Raw genomic sequence first — 12,043 nt, 5'->3', positions numbered from 1 at the left:
ATGTGTTTAAATTGCAAGAGATATAGTTTTGTATCCCTTGTTGGGCTGTAAAAAGACTACACACACATCATTCTCCTGTACAAAATCTTTTTTTTCCGTTTCATCCTTAATGACATACAACAGGACCCGTAAACAAAAACAGTCATTTGATACAAGCTAGAATGCAGTTCAAAAATAGATAATAAAACAAAAGTAATAAAAGCAGGTCTCTCATCCCTTGTAGATGCAGGAAATTGTTTGAATACAGCTTAATATGATGTACAAAGTATCACACAGTGATAAATTGCTAATAAAAAAATAAAAACAAAGAAATGAGTCCTTTACCTTGGCCTCTGACTGGTAACATTTTTTTTTAACTTTTCTGATTATTTTTACAAGCTATACATTGCCATTATCAATCACAAGCAAGTTCTATGCCTAAGCAAGGAAGAATGATTCACTTATGATACTACAGCATTCTTACATCTTATTAATCATATTCAAAATTTAAAAAAAAAAAAAAAAAGCAAAAAAAAAATAATTGATGGACACTGACAGCACATAATGGCATCTCTAGTCATCATTTACAAACTGTTTTCTTTTTTTTCCCTCCTTTGCGTCACACTGATTTGTCTTGATCCTTGCAGAGAATGAAGAGCAGCCCAGAGTTTAAGGAGTGCGACAGCTCGGCCGTCTGCAGCTCTGGACAGAATGTTCCCAGAAGGTTCCGTCCTTTTAGGATCGACTACAGGTTGTAGAAGAAATACCTGCAAATGGTTATTTCTGCACCCTGTCTGCAACCGCTCGCCGCTCCTTGTGAGGTGTAGTGCAAAGTGAAGCCAAAACAACATTTAAATGAGATAGCAGGGTGTTACAGCTAGCAGCAGTACAGCGCTCGTGCACTTAACGATGTAGTTGTTCGTTTCAGTTGACCCTGTTTTAGTGGAAACATGAAGGCTAACGACGAGGAACTAAAACAGTGTTTTCTTCTACGCTACTTAGTAGTAAGATCTGACCTCTGACCTCCCACCCTGACCCTGTAAGGAGGGAAACACGGCTTAAATCATCCAACACCAAATTTCCGACAAAGTCATTTGAACTTCAGCCCTCTAAAATGAAATGATCCCACACAACAGACATGAGTGAACACTGTTTTGACTTCAGTCGGGTTGAGAACAGCAGAACCAGAATTGAGCAGTTCAAATCAATCTTTCCTGTTTTCCACCTGGGAGCAGCCTCTTCACAAGAGGTCCCTCCCATCATACGGTGTGACCATGCAACTGATGCACGGCAACGGGCCGCGACACACAACCTGAATAAATAAAAAACGACACGTAACACACACGTATCCAACCCTCCCGACATGATCAGAGCTGTTCTCATCTGGTCACCATCAGACCACCGCGTCTCGCAATTTCACTTTTAAATGTGACCACAATCGAAATGAATCATTGATGAAATGTTGGTATAACTCACGCAGAACTGGTCCCTGATTCTGATGAGGTCTTTCATAGCACCGTGTTTTAACTAGTGCATAAATGCACGCACTCCCTCCTGTACAATAAAAAGCACTAAATGACGGCGCCGTCATTTGCCGAGCGTCGCGCACCTCCGCGGCCTTTAGTGTCTATCTTTAGTCGGTTAATGTGGCGTGAGAGCATTGGTCCACAGACCGGCGCATCTGGAAAAATGGGCCCGTGACGACGTGGGTTCACCCGCCTCGCGTGGAAAGAGAGGACGATTATTGTTACGCTGACAAAACAGGGACGGATTAAAACGCGCACACGCACACACGCCATGAGACCGTAAATTTAAAATTAAAGCTTTTTGTTCCAACACTGGTTAGTGGCTGTCTGGCGCTTCACCACGTCACACATCCCTATGTTCAACATCCTCCAACTGAAAATATAAAACACACGCACACACACACGCTACCCGGAGTCCTTGGAATGTAATACTTTGATTTCCAAGAACGGGAGGTCAGCCGACTGGTGCCAACACTTTCTGGTAAAGGCCACATCAAATCCTGCTGCCTACACATGTATGTCATCCAAACGCAATTAGTTAGTGACTCAAAATATCTGCACGCCGCTGAAAGGACTGGGGTGCGCTATGCAATCCGAGGTTATACTTGGTGAAATGTGAGCAGTGTATCAGCAAGCTCAAGCGCACGAACACACGCGCGGCGCCAAGTTATATTCGGTACACTGAAATTTAAAAAAAAGGTAGAACAGAGAATTGTAGTGTAGGAAAGTGTTGATTCAAAGACGATTATCTGAAAGCAGAGCCACCAGGACTAGAAAAGTTATAAAAAAGCAACATGATTAGTATTACAAGAAGTCACTGAGGCGTCAGACCAGTGAGGGAGAGTGGGGGCAGTTGACGTCCCGCAGCGATGACCCAGCCAGTGGGGCGCAGGACAAATGTGTGCAAGTGCATGTGAAAGCTGGGGATGTTTGTCTGGGGTGGTTCTCTTCAGTCTCTTTTGGCCCAGCTTCTTTTGTAGGACTCTAGAAGCAGAAAGTGACAGTAGAGGCAGAGAATTTAAATAAAACCCAAGGCTTTTGAGGTCAATGTCATGTCTCCATTTTATCAAGAAGCCCTGACAGCCTAACAGTGTCTCATTAATAAATGTAACGCCACTCTTTCAAGTCGGGCTGCTTTGGAAAGATTTAAAAAATGAATTATCAAAATCTGAAGTTCTCAGAGTGCAACTCAAGTTTTAGAAACTCTACAGCACATATTTCTGTCGGCATCTCCTCGTGTGGGTTGCAAGTAATCACCAGAATGACGGGAGCAGTGTCAGACAAAGATTTTGGCGAGTGCATCTGCACCAGCACTGGCGATGAAGGGCTGGGACGGGTGGAACGCCACGTCGTGAATGGCCTCGTCGTGTTTCTTCCGGTGGGCTGTGATCTCCTGCACACAGGTCCTGTTATCCAGCATCCACAGACGCACTGAGCAATCGTGGCCTGCAGGTGGCAGAGTGGGCACAAAAAAAGCTGACTTGAAGCACACTGGGGGGTTTAAATTAGGATCCTAAAGTACAGAGGCTGAGTGCTACTTACTGCCAGAGATGAGGTAAGTGCCTTTAGGGTCGGTGGTGAGACAGGTGACGGCGTCCAGATGAGCCACCATCGAGTGGACAACTTTTCCTGTTTCGATGCGCAACACGAACTTATTTAGCTGCATTCAGTCACCCTGTGCAGATATTTAACCCTGCTGTACACACCTGACTTGTTGTCTAGGAAGCGAATGGTGCGGTTCTCGTGTGCAGTGATGGAGACGGGCTCAGTCGGGTGACTGACCACACGGTTGATCAGCTCGCTGCCTGTAGAGGCAACAGGGAATTCGCTGAACGTCTGATATTATTCGGCTGCCGCAGATTTGGACAGGAACGTACCATCCTTGGTCTGCGTCTCTAGCGCTGTGGCGCTCTGCTCTGTGGTGAGGTCATACAGCACCGTCTCGCCGCCGTCAAAAGACACCACGACCTGATTGGGGTCGGTAGCCACGAAGGCCACCGAAGTGGGCGTGCCGTGCTCTGCGAGAAACAGAAAGTGGTGAAGTGGTAAAAGTTAAAGACGCAAACGTGACCCAGTCACAGATGGTCTACCTCTCTCCTTGTTGAAGACAGAAAGGCAGGGCTCCGAGTTCTGCGGGTCCCAGATGCGAACGGTGCCGTCAGCCGAGCAGGAGGCCAGACGGTGGTGAAACGGCGAGTAAGTCAGACCCCACACGCTGTCCTCGTGACCTGCGAGCACGCTGCTCTCGATGCCGGGATCTGGTTGGAGCGACAGACAGGTTAAGTCACGACTGACAGACGACTTTGAAGGCTAAACTGCGGCGGGAGGGACGGCTAACCGTAGTTATCGTAAGGATCCACGTTGAGATCCGGCATCTTCCAACACCTGACGGACCCATCAAGACCTCCACTGTAGCAGGAGTCTCCGTTTTCACCCATCGTCAGTGACAGAACGGCTCCGCTAAAAACCACATGCAGATTTTAATGGGATTTCTCGCCGAGTTGCTGCTTTTTTTGCACCATGAGGACAAAACAACAAAAAGGTGTGCAACGTACCTGTGTGCTCTAAAAGTGTAAATGGGCTCAACATCCAAAGCAGCATTCCTGAGGAGGGACAGGGATATTTTAAATGCTCTTTGTGGGACTGAAACTTTTCAAGGCTCCCTAAATGATCCCTTCTTACTTCTTAGAGTGCATGGCCTTGTTCAGATTCCAGAGTTTTAGCGTTCCGTCCTCAGAGGCTGTCAGCAACACCGCCTGGCCCGGGTGAAAGGTCAGCGCGCGGATGGCGTCGAAGTGGCTGCGTAGCGTAAAACGGGGGTTCCACGTCTTCTTGAACTCCTCCCTGTTGTCTTGCATCTGATGGGACAAACAAGGTTCACGCATCTGTCAGACTGTGGGATGGAACACATCCTATGCATTATTCCAGAACAGAGGTGTAATTACATCCATGGAGAGGTCGTTGTCATTGGCAACAGTCAGGTCTGCCAGTTCGCCCAGGTTCATATCCCCTCCTCCAACAGCATCCATAATGAAGACTTCAGAGGAGAAACCTAGGGCGCCACCTGCACGTCAGGGAAGGAAACGCAAGAGTTATTGAGGCATCCTGACAAAATACCACACCACCAAAAGAAGCCGAGACCAGTGGAAAAAAATATCCATGACCGTGCGACCTCTCCCGTTTCATTACTCCCACACTGTGTTCCAGAGATTATATTTATAGGCACAGAAACAACTTCACCCCTACGCAGGTTTCATCAGGGAAAACTTGTGATAGCTGGTAAATCTGGGATGCAAGTCTGAATTACAGTCAGTGGAGAAGTCTTACCTTCCCCTGAGCGAGACTGTGCTGATACAGAGGGAGGTTTGGCAGGTTTAGAGGGAAAGTCCGACATCATGCCCTGTAACTTGTTCCTGTGGTTCTCTGAACCCGACAAGGGAGACACAAAACATCCAGTAATGCAGAGATGTAAAGAAGAAAGGGTGAGGCAGGTGACACACAGGGAGGTGACAGACAGGCTTCATTGTTTGGATACAGTACGCTCGGTTTTGGAAAGGCTCTTTGTGGACGGGTAGGAAATCAAAGCAAAGGCACACATGGTAAAGATGATTGGCTATGTAATGTGGACGCTTTGAAAAGAAGGTGGTGGCATGCATGTTGGCAGCGCTGTCACATGACCTTGGGTACACATCACGAGAACATTCACAAGACAGAGATGACGCTACAAAACTGCAGAGATTCACAGAACGACAGCTTGTGAAACAGAACAGAGAGACGGGTGGTTGGGAAAAGACTTTGGTTTTATTCACAGAAGGAGACACAATGAGAAGTAACAGATAAGGTGAGCAGAGGGGAAAGCAAAAAAAACAAAAAACAGATACACTTGTGGCAGTGATTCTAGCAAGGGCTTATGGGTGTCACTATGGCAACAGCGTACCTAGCTCCCGTCCATCCCCTGAGATCCGGGCCTCTCCCGCCCCCTCCCCATCCTCCCCCGAGCCTAGGAAGTCAAACTCTCCGAGGGCGTCCTCGGAGTCGTCTTCGTCTTCCTCGTCTTCGGGGTCCAGGTCTGTGGTCATGGGTTCTGAAGCCATCTGCAAACAAAGCGCGGAATCTGGCATCAGCTAACCCAGCCGCTGGACGCGAGCGCGGCTTAGATTAAACTCTCCCGACCTTTACACGAGACTTCTTGTTTTTACGCGGTCCGTCAATGCAGTCGGTGGCCATGCCCTGGAAGTCGTCTTCTTCATCGCTGTCGTCTTCATCGTCATCCTCACAGCCGTGCAGAAAGGGGATCTTATCGAGCACCGAGCCCCCCAGACGCTCTTTGGTGCTCTCCTTACCCGCGTTCCTACAAATGCAATGCAATGTTATGTGGAATTATTATAAATGTGAACACGCAGCGATCGGTCGGTGGAGGTTTGATAACCCGGATACCCTGTATGTGTAAACAAAGATATTCCTGCCGGCGTGTTTGAATATAGCCGAGCACACAGAGTGTGCAGAGTGCTCTGTTGGCTGTGCATGAGTGGAAAAACACAAATACCCGAGGCTGCAAAAGAGAGAGATATTTACACTATGATAACAAAAGACTTTTTCATCTCGATAGATGAAAAGCTCCCTGAGCTGCAGCGCACACCGATACGTCACCAGCCTCACCTCTTGATTTGCTCCTCTATCTGTCTCACTAACAAAGACTCTCCGCCTGCGTGGGGCTCGGGCTCTTGACACGTTTCTGCGGGTGGTGGGCCGTTGGACTCGGGGCTACTCCTTCCAAGCAGGGACCTGACGCGTTTGGAACGCATGTCCAGGATGGTGTCTGAATAACCGACTTCCTCCAGATATCTACATTGGCAAAAAACAAAATGCTCAGAAATGTAAATTTAGAAAGGGATTGATTCACTCTGACAACCCGCAGAGCATAAAAAAAGAAGAAGCCGATGGCCAAGGGGGTCTTACTTGCGTAATAGCTGGCGTCCCTCCTTCCAGGACATCTGATTGGCTGGTTCGGAGTCTGGCTCGGCTGGTCCATTGGGAACTACAGTAAAACAGATTTATTGATAACAGTGCAACAGAAAACACACTAAATATGTGTTGTATTGAGGAACGCGGCCACCAACGTTCCTCAATACAGTGTTTGAATTTACTTTGGTCCGACTCGGCCTCTGTCTTTTTGTCTCCGGGACTCTGGTCACTTCCTGTCTTGAGCTTCTGGTGCTTGGCCCTGCAACCACGGAAACGACCACAAGAGGGCAGAATGTCAAAGGAACAGAAGAGCGAGGCAGCGAACTGGGTACCAGAGGAGGCGATCTTACCTCTCCTGTTTGAGGGCATATTCTAGCATTTTGATCCGCCTGACCAGGTCCTGTTTCATACTCTCCTGGCCTTTCCTCTCACCCTGCAGGAACGCCACTTGAGCCTGCAAACACACACAGAAGGCTAAGGAACCCAAGTAGAGCAGTTATGGGATGATGACGAGCCGCCATAGCACAACAGTCACAACATAAAGGCCAGAATAAGAGCAGGGTTGTGAAAACTTGGTTCATATTTTTAACTTCTCAGTGAAGTAATAACGCAGGCTGGTCGAATTCAAAAACCCTCTTTGAAAGGCACATCCTTCCTTTGTGTGCTTCCTCTCTACATTTCCAGCAGTTTCCTTCCTCACTTTGCTGATGAAATGACTCTACCTCAAAGAGAGATGCTCATTGCTTATTAGTCCTTGCAATTAAATTTGTTTTGTACGGGGAAAAAAAGTGTTAACGGGGGCGAAATCACAGGTTTTACATCAGGTTATATTCAGACAGCCAGATTTTTGTACCAATTCATTCTTTTTGCATCTCAAAAAACATGGCTGAAGGGATAGAAAAAAATTATCAAACGTGTTTTTAACATATAAAGTTACACCGTAATTCAACCACCAGTTTGTTTCTGGATAGTGTAGATTAAAAACAATCTTTAAAGGTGTAATTGTGGGAACAATGTTTCTCTCTCTTCTCTTCTCGCTCATTTTCTTTCTGGGCTGAAAGGTACTGGAGCATTAATGCTGATTGTTTTCCAGTCCATTTCTCCTCTGCGAATCCCAGTCTGTGTCTGGGAGTCTGCTCCCACACACATACGCCTATACGTCAAACTAGCACAGTCTAAAAACGCTACCTCACGGGGCAGGCGCTTGAACTATGAGAGAAGAGTCACTCATCCAGGAAACTGCACCACATGCACAGAAACATTCATCTAACAAGCTAGGATGGCTAATAGGAATAAACAAATATGATGAGGCTTGCTGTGCTGAATAAACCTGATTAATTAAATGCTTTTGTTAGCGATTATCTGAGATAAACTGGAAGCAGATAGCAGGCTTGAGCTGGCAGCGTGCATTATACATAAAACCTAATTTGCTTTACACATGATGTCAATAGGAGGAGCAATAGTAAAGCTAGCTCAAATAGTAAAATATAACATATTAACTGTTGTTGTGGCTGACACTGCATCTATTTAACAAGCAAGCAGATTTGTAAACCGAAATAAAAGTTCTAACCCTTGTTAAAACCTACTATCAGCAGCAGAGAACAGCTGATTTTATGGCAACAGAACACTGTTTGTTTCTCTTGTTCTCATATTCATATATTATAAAGTTATTTGATTGTGGTGTTGGGAGCTGATGTAACATTTTCTCAATTAAAAAGGAAACAAACCATCCACAATTAACACCAGACAACACTGGTTTAATTAGAGTGAGAAATGCAAATGTATTCCAAATACATTCCTCTCAAGATGCCAACTCATTAGCATCACTGGTGATATTCAGCCCTGCTGCGGCTCCATTTCTATGTAAAAACTCAATGTGTTGGCAGGTAGAGACGTAGCTGTGATCACTGGCTGATGCATAACCGAGCCGGTGTTTATGAATTCTTAAAAAGAATCAAAGTGGTTTATTCGTTTCCTCCTCATCATTCTTCAGGGGTGGGGCACAGATTTCTCCATCTATTCATGTACGGACGAGCTATAACCTGCTCAAACACGCAGATGATATCACATCCTTGTGCTACAGTGTAACACCGTGTCAATACTTCAAAATCCATCTAATTCTATTGCGCCGCTTTGTTAGCAGAGAACAAAACGTGTTTAGACACCTCTAAAGGCTAAAATATAAAGCCCCTAATAGCCATTATGTAACACAAGATTATATGATAGATATGCAATTGTCATTAAACAGGAGAAATTTTAAAAATCTGTATGAATAGAACCCCTAACGACAAGAACAGCCAAAATGGAAGAGTGGGACCAAAAATCATTAGAATATTTCTATTATCATCAAGTGAAATCGAAATTTCCTTCCACGAGGTAAACAAATCTAAGTTTATGGTGTCGTTCTACAACAAAAATGCTGAGGCTATTTTACCAGTTAGGCTGGTAAATTATGAAAACAAGAAGCATCGGTGCGTCTGATCACAGCCTACCGCTCCCAGCCAACCGCTCCCAACCTCTTTGAGCCTGATGGAGAACGGACACGTTTGGACTCTTCTGTCAGCAGCTCTGCGTTTGCTGAAGCATGTATAAGACGAAGAAAAATACACCCGAACACATGACAACATTAGCAGCACTATTTGTTAGATGGAATCTTGGATGGCATTTTAAAAACCATTGTAAGCACACACAACAACAATAAGGCAGTGCAGATGGATGCCACATTTATGGGGATGCATTAATCAGAGCAGGGTAACCAGGGACCACATACTGTACAAGGATGATGTCACGCAGCTCAACGGCGGCCTAGTCTGTCCGACTGTGGATTAACCAAACCTGAAATATTTGAAAATGAGTATAAACCAGTTGGAGATGTGGGTAAAGTCTGCCTCTTAATCATGTTACTGACCTGGCTGTGTATCTTCTACACACTCTGTTTTATTCAAATCTGATGAAGATCTGGCAAAAGATGACTTAACTCCTTTGGTCGTGTTTAGACACACTCCAGGAGCAGTGTTAGGTTTTGTTTGGTTTTTAACAGACTTGGAACTAGTTTAATATGTGTAAGAGCAGGAGGAATAAAGCATGGGACATATTGTGTCTTGTCCACTGGTTGCACTAAGACGTCCCACCTATTCTGGCCCTGTCACTGTGGACATACAACCACAGGTGTCCTTTCATGCTGACATGGAGACAGCACATGTTTCACAGGGTACACACACACACACACACACACACACACACCACACACACACACACACACACACACACACACACACACACACACACACACACACACACACACACACAATTCCCCACTGTCTGGCACAGCGTCGTAACATTTTAGCATTAATTTCTGTGAAGCTTTTCGTGCAACCTTCTGACTCACCTTATGGAGGTGATAAAGGCGTAAACTGCCTCGCGTGGGAGAGGTGAGAGCAGGAAATAACTGCCAACTTTGTTGGACAAGACCAGGAGGAGGACATGCTGACTGGCACGTCGAGAGCCCTGCGAGCAAGCTGGCAACAAAAGCCAGGGCTCTGTGTGGCCCGTGGGTGTGAAAATGTAAGCTAGGTCATTTTTTTCCCAGCCTGACAATCCACTGATCCTTACTTTCACTAAGCACAGGCCGCGGCGCTAATTGTACCCATGAAACTAGATCGTGTCAAACGAAGCACACATGCAAGGCTTCCATAGCGAGGGCTAATGGCATATCGGACGCTGCGGTGCCCTGCTTCTGACTTCCGCTCCCGCTCTTCCCCACATACGACAATAAGCGGGAGGTACGGCGCGTTTGTTGTTGTTCATCCATATTTTATCAGGCTCCTATTTATAACTACATAGGTTTGAGTACTGCAGGAAAAGTGGCGAGCTGGTGTGAAGCTTGTAAACGGTCCACTGTAGTTCAACATAGATGGATCAGAACGTGTAGGAAAGGAGGGAAAACCTGTGAATTTAGGAATGAAATGATTGACTCTTAACTTCAAAAAAGGATTCAAATGTGTTTGTGTCGCAGTGCAACCTCTTATTTAGGTTCTTCTCTGAAGAAATGCAATTATTGGAGGAAGTGGGACTGTCTCAAAGGCATTCCTACAACAGAGCCAGACTTTTCAGGAAGTCAAATGAATGACCTTTAAAAACACACGCCTGCGCCTCCAACACAAAACACTGATTTATACGCTTGCTTGGATATGGGACAGAAATAAATAGCTCAAAATCGACCACAGCGTTCCAGAGACGAGCCGGCCATGTTTTCCCACCACATCCCTGACTCATCAGACTCTGTGACAGGTCACAACATTTCTGTAATTCCCAAATTCCACTCCGACGCTTACAAACATGCATCCAGTAACGCTACACAAGAAAAACTAGCCTTAGATGTAAAAATTGCTTCTGGTTTGACCACGTCTGTCGGGATTATTTTAACATTAGGAAAGTAGTGGAAGAGGTTTGGTAAGAGTCCCATACAGCAGGCATTGCTGCTAAATACAATGATGTCAAAAGGAGATCACGCTTGTCTGCACGGTTGTTGTTTTTTAAAGAACTGCATTGCAAACACGGATCATTTCGATGTATTTCCGAGAACATGAAAACTCTACTACAGCAATGTCTGACATTTATATTCCCACTGGTGTCAAATAGTGGCAGCAAGGTAGCCACACCTAATCCTTGTTTACCTATTTCTTTGTAGGTTAACTTCTTTACTTATAGAATGTCCCCTATATCCCCGCGTGTGTACATTTGATCTCAGTTTATCCTGTTTGCATGAGCATTTGAGGGGCAAAATACCTGTTCTGAGTCAGTGCCGACGGGTCATGATAGAACCTGGTCAAAGGAACGTGATGGAATAATGTTAGCCCCGTTAGCACCGTGTCACCCAGATTTCTTTTTACGGCCAGGGTGCTGCAAAGCTACGCTGAAGCAGCTTCGGTGGTACCCACTCCAGTCTTTATTCAATAGTAACGGTGGAAAACCAGACTAGAATGTGGTCAGATTTACCCTGAGTTCGTCTCTCTCCGCCTCCCAGCGGTATTTCTCGGCCTGGAAGCGTCCCCACTCGTACTGGATGAAGTGCAGGATCCCAGGAAGCGTCATGCCCGAGTCCCCGTCTTGAAGTTCCCGAGTGTGGGACGTTCCGGGCATGGCCCCTGCTGCCGCTGCTGCTGCCATCGGTCCGGTCGCGGTAGCTGATGTCGCCTGGCCCGGTGCTGCTTTGGGCCCGTTAGCGTTGCGCCCTGCTCCGCTGTTACCGCCGCCTCCGGGGTTCGTATTCGGTCCTCCGCCGGATCTGTCCGCCTCCATTTTAGTCGTTTAACCTTTCGCCAGGATAGTGAGGTGGAAACCGGCGATAAGCGAAGGATAATAACAAAAAAGTAGCCCGTGCCCTCCTTTCAATACCGCAGCACTTCAATCCCAGCGACCCTCTTTTCTTCTTTTTCTTACACGATTGGAGCAAAACCCCTATTCAGCTGGTAAAACACTTTACTTCCGCTTTCAAGCTTTCAAGATAAAACGCGGTCTAATGACATCTTTGTGCCGTCGCGGCTTGTTTATTGACTAATAATTTAGGTTAC

At 46.1% G+C, this 12,043-nt stretch overlaps 1 protein-coding gene across 1 annotated transcript; it reads right to left on the bottom strand.

The window, feature by feature from the left end:
- Positions 1 to 70: 70 nt before the first annotated feature.
- Positions 71 to 11,980, bottom strand: strn4 (striatin, calmodulin binding protein 4). The gene is made up of 18 exons (XM_057050562.1): positions 11,469 to 11,980; positions 6,821 to 6,924; positions 6,653 to 6,729; positions 6,465 to 6,543; positions 6,165 to 6,350; positions 5,679 to 5,856; positions 5,443 to 5,599; positions 4,833 to 4,928; positions 4,451 to 4,569; positions 4,188 to 4,363; positions 4,061 to 4,108; positions 3,844 to 3,965; positions 3,596 to 3,763; positions 3,383 to 3,523; positions 3,212 to 3,310; positions 3,048 to 3,134; positions 2,763 to 2,951; positions 71 to 2,489 (listed from the first exon to the last, which is right to left on the bottom strand). The coding sequence occupies exons 1-17, from the start codon at positions 11,769 to 11,771 to the stop codon at positions 2,782 to 2,784; spliced, it is 2,310 nt and encodes a 769-aa protein (XP_056906542.1). The 5' UTR covers positions 11,772 to 11,980; the 3' UTR covers positions 71 to 2,489; positions 2,763 to 2,781.
- Between the last annotated feature and the right edge of the window lie 63 nt (positions 11,981 to 12,043).

The sequence above is a fragment of the Takifugu flavidus genome, chromosome 12 (assembly GCF_003711565.1).
Source record: "Takifugu flavidus isolate HTHZ2018 chromosome 12, ASM371156v2, whole genome shotgun sequence".
Taxonomy (NCBI): domain Eukaryota; kingdom Metazoa; phylum Chordata; class Actinopteri; order Tetraodontiformes; family Tetraodontidae; genus Takifugu; species Takifugu flavidus.
This window is presented reverse-complemented; position numbering and strand designations above follow the sequence as displayed.

Coding starts and splice junctions, on each gene's coding strand:
- strn4 (XM_057050562.1), bottom strand. CDS start 11,771: ATGGAGGCGGACAGATCCGGCGGAGGACCGAATACGAACCCCGGAGGC. Junction 4,929..5,442: donor AGGGGATGGACGGGAGCTAG/GTACGCTGTTGC, acceptor TGTCGGGTTCAG/AGAACCACAGGAACAAGTTA. Junction 3,135..3,211: donor CTTCCTAGACAACAAGTCAG/GTGTGTACAGCA, acceptor GCATCGAAACAG/GAAAAGTTGTCCACTCGATG.